Below are 4,739 nucleotides of genomic sequence, written 5' to 3' on the forward strand. Positions count from 1 at the left end.
GTATCACTGCAATCCACTAGCCCCACTGACCTGTGTGTTCCACCCACATGTAACAAGAAAACTTTTCACACATCCTACCCCAACAAACCAATCTACATCTCTTCTCTTTCTCACATTTCCTCCTTCATGCACTATGCCTACCTCCCACTCCCCAATCCTGTCCTCATGGCCCTGTTTCTCTGTATCATTGTTATCCGGTAGCCACCCCCTCCTCCCACCAGTCTATTTACCCAGGTTTTCACCACTCACTTCCCCTCCTCTCTAATCATGCATTTTTGGCACTATCCTGTCACTTATATTATGGCTTTCAAACCTCAAGGGTAGCCCTGGCACTTGCCACCATCTATATCTCTCTCTGCCTTTACTCAACCATCCTATTTATATTCTGATTCGTGCCCATTGTGAATATGCCCAGCACTTAGCCACCATCTCTATCCTGCTGTCTCCCACTCTCTCTCTCTCGCCTGCATATCCCTCACGTTGGGTAACCACGTATCTCCTTTGCAGCAACACACCTGTTTCTGTCCTCATTCCTGATCTCTCTCTCATTCCCAACTGGGTAACCTTGTACCTCCTCTACAGCAAAACACCTGTTTCTGTCTCTGTCTCACTATAACCTTTCATCATCTGACATAAGATCTCTCCTCTCCTCTCAAAAGATTTTGTCTTGCAAGTTACTTTATGACCCTGCCAGTGCAGGTGCCACTTAAAAAGTATCCAGTCCACATTGTAAAGTGGTTGGCCTTTGGAAGGGCATCCAGCTGTAAAAACCTTGCCAAAACTGACCTTACCTGTGCTTGTGCCACGTCAAAAGCACCAAGTCCACTCTGCTGGGTGGTTGGTGTTAGGAAGGGCATCCAGCTGTAAAAATCCTGCCAAAGCAATCACAGAATTTTGGTGTAGGCTTCTGTTTGGCCAGTTCCTGTCAAACCGTCCCACACATGCCAGCATAGTAGGTGGATTTTACTGCTGGCCTTGTACTTTCTAACTTTAGTACAAGGCCAGCAATTTTTTAGAAGAGGGTAAATTTGATTAAATCAACCCCAGTGCCCAACTGGTACTTATTTTAGTGTTCACTAAAGGATGAATGGCAAAGTTAACCTCAGCAGCATTTGAATTAGCTGCTAAGCATTTTGTACAAGCTAACAATTCTTCCAGCTCATAGTTATGCAGTTTTGTGTGTGTGTGTGTGTGTGTGTGTGTGTGTGTATATATATATAAGTGTGGCTCTGTGGTTAAGAGACTTGCTTCCCAACCGTGTAGTCTTGGGTTCAGCTCCACAGTACTGTACCTTGGACAAATGTGTTCTACTACAGCCCAGGCCAACCATAAACTCTGTGAGAGTATTTGGTAGATGGAAACTGAAAGCTCATCATGTGTATGTGTGTGTCCGTGTTTCTCATCTTCGGTGAAAACATGTCTAGCTCTAGGAAATATTTTGCTTGGCAACAGAAAGAGCTGGTTATAGAAAATCTGTCTGATCAAATTCTACCTGACCCATGCAAGTATAGAAAAGTAGACGTTAAATGATGATGACGTTTATGATTAGAAGCAGCTGAGTGAAACATCTTAATGTCCCACAAGATTCTTGTGAATATTTTAAGTATTCCTGGTGTGGTAGAGTGCAGGTTCATTCTTGCCACCTGTTTAATTCACATAGTCATAGCACCGATTGCCTGTTGCATCGTCGACCACTTACAGTGACGAAATATCTCGCTTCGCTGAACTAAACTTGTACTACCAAGGGTTCATGTGTGTCGTCAGCTACGACTACACCTTTTTCATAGCACTATTTAGTGTAGTTAAACCATTATATATATATATATGTAAAAAAGTAGTTGTTGAGAACTGAAGACTGAAACGCTATAAAGCAGCCTCATATTTATTTCTTATATTTAATCTTTTTTTTTTTTTTACATATTAAACACAAGTGTGTGCGCGCATATATATATATGCCATACACACACACACATGTGTATGCTTTCATGGCGAGGTCTTTGCCCAATCTTCGAATGTGTGTATAAATGTATACTTTCAGGAGCGTCAAACTAATACACTTGTTTGTTGTTCATACACCTGTCTTCATCTTTTGTTTTTCTGTAAATTTCAAATATATATATATTATATACATGACGGAGGTAAAGATCATGGACCGCACCCCCTTACATATGTCTTATATAATAAAAAGTTTAATATTTCGGGTTTACAACTATCCAACACCTACAAATTGCATACTGACTTCGTCTTCAGAGAACGGTATCGCTGTAACGATTATGTCTTTACCAAGGCGTCAGCGGAAATTGCGAAATAAAACAACTAGAACCGAAAACCGAAATCGAGTCGCAGATTCGATCTGCCGAAGCTCTTGTGCAGTTTGCTATATGTACGCACACATCTTATGTATCTGTACTCGATAATCTATATTACTGTCAATGTTGTTGTTCAACCCTAGTTCAGTCGTATGATCATAAATGTAATTTTGTATGCCAAGGACTATATTATCTGATGTGTCTTTCCGTTTTAACACTACAGAGTGATTTTACGACAATTTTAGCTACGATTTCTAGCAGGTTGAAGTACCAACCGTATAAAAACTCCTTTGCTGGTCGACATTATTTAGTACCAGGCCAGCGTTGATAAAATAGACCTATGATCAAAGACTTTTCTAGCCATATTAACGTTTTTCTTCAGGAATAAGGCACTCCTGACATTATTCAATGTGCTATTTTTGTTTTTGTGAACTGTAGAATGTCATTTGGCTACTAATTCTGGAGGGTCTAGTAACCAGACAGATGATTCATGATGGACTCGAGTTAGTCAATGAACATAATGTTGGTGTTAACTGTATAATTTTATACTGCATGCTAACAAGTGCTATTTTTTCTTTCCTATTGCTGCACATGTCCGAATATTCAAAGAACGATGTGTAATACATACACACACACATACACCATTTACACTATGTAAATCAGGTCTGTATTGCATCACACACCCATTATGATATTCATAAGAGACAGATTTGTAGCTAATTATACGTCCATTACAAGTGGATATTTACGTGTTAACATTAATAGACATTGAGCTGTGTACGTGAGTGTATATGTGTGCGTATGTGTATATCTATCTATCTATCTATCTGCGTATGTGTGTATGCTTATATAGAGGTGTTGAGATTGTTTAGACAAACTTGAAATGTGCTGTATTTTATATAGTACACACAAACCATGTTACACACACATACACGTCTAAGTTTGTGTATGTATATATATCTATATCTTTTGTTATATTTCTGCTGCTTTTAAATAAAGTATATATATATATATATATATATATATATATATATATATAAAGAGAGAGAGAGAGAGAGAGAGAGAGAGAGAGGACCAAGAATGTAAAAAATTAAAAGGTAGATGCTTCACACGGCAAAAACAGGCACAGTTAAAATGTTGGCAGGCACTTGGGAGATTGAAATGAATACACACACACACATATTATACCGACAGATTGACTCAATATAATTGTCAATCGATAGTTCTAGAAATGCAAATGAAGAAGACTAAAGTGAATTCCATGCAGTCACAGGAAGAGAAAAGAGTAGTTTCCATGCCTCGGTCACTCAAATCGAGATAATGTCAAACAACAAAAGAAGGAAAGGCCAGGAAGTTTAAACGATTACGAACATAAGATACACGCGCACATAGCTACTTGTTGAAAGACGGGATCTCAAAAGAATGGAGAGGATTGTATTTTATACATACATGTATGCGTGTGCGTGTGTGTATATATATATATATATATATATACACATACACAAGCTGGTTTATATGGTTGACATCGCTTTGTCTACATTATTCGACTTGGGGTGGCGGCGGAAATGAATAAGTATTATTGTTGCCAGATATGCTACTAAAGAAAATCCACAGACATTGGAGAAACAACAGGGATAATAATAATAATGATGATGATAAATAATAGTATACGTACGTGTGTTAACGATCGGTTATTTATCCTGGAGATGTAAAATAAAAGAGATAGAGTAAAATAAACTCACCAGACATTTGCTCTTGTCGGGTGATCTTATTTAGTATGACTCTTAAGTTTATAATTATATTATTATTACTACTATTACTATAAATATGGCTATCAACACCAGTAATAGTATAATTATTTTCAATCCAAGTTTAAGTAAAATTCCACAAAGTCTTTGTATAATGACAACGTTGACAGTTAAACATGAATGAACGAAGCAACATAAACCAGGATTCAAACAGTTTAAACAATACTATCTCGTTTAAGCTTTTGCTTCCTCGGATTCCTTTGTTTTCTCGTTTTAATCTGCTTTCAAAAAACTTCAGAACTTTTTAGGAACATGTTTCTGGGAATATAAAAAACAGTATCAGATTTGTATAACCATAACATTCATAAATGATTTCAAGATGCACCTATTGAAGATCCGGGTTTGACCAGCAATTTAAAGAGAGCCAGGGGCAGGTAACTCTGGTACACTAAAACCTGCAAGTACTGGAGGCACAGCCTTCCTCACTAAAACAGGCGTACAGAGGGAGGGAGGACTGTTACCCTCTCTGAAAGAGAAAGAGAAAGAGGTGGGAGGGGAGACAGGCTGTGAGGACAGAAACGTGAGGGCGGACAAGTCAGCATGTTTTATAAAATTAAGATTTTTTTTATTAGTCATAATTCTGAGAAATCAATCCAAACGCATAGAAGGAGGCAAAGTTGTG

At 38.1% G+C, this 4,739-nt stretch overlaps 1 protein-coding gene across 4 annotated transcripts in view; it reads right to left on the reverse strand.

Moving 5' to 3' along the window:
* Nucleotides 1-4,512, reverse strand: part of LOC106878692 (TNF receptor-associated factor 6) — a 66,612-nt gene extending 62,100 nt beyond the window's left edge. The window contains exon 1 of one of the 4 annotated variants that reach the window (XM_052969583.1): nucleotides 4,052-4,512. In XM_052969583.1, coding sequence (XP_052825543.1) covers nucleotides 4,052-4,058 — 7 coding nt within the window. In that variant the 5' untranslated portion in view covers nucleotides 4,059-4,512. Of the gene's footprint in view, nucleotides 1-3,984 lie in introns of all 4 variants that reach the window. The other 3 variants (XM_052969584.1, XM_052969585.1, XM_052969586.1) reach the window with 3 other exon arrangements.
* Between the last annotated feature and the right edge of the window lie 227 nt (nucleotides 4,513-4,739).

The sequence above is a fragment of the Octopus bimaculoides genome, chromosome 7 (genome assembly GCF_001194135.2).
Source record: "Octopus bimaculoides isolate UCB-OBI-ISO-001 chromosome 7, ASM119413v2, whole genome shotgun sequence".
NCBI lineage: Eukaryota > Metazoa > Mollusca > Cephalopoda > Octopoda > Octopodidae > Octopus > Octopus bimaculoides.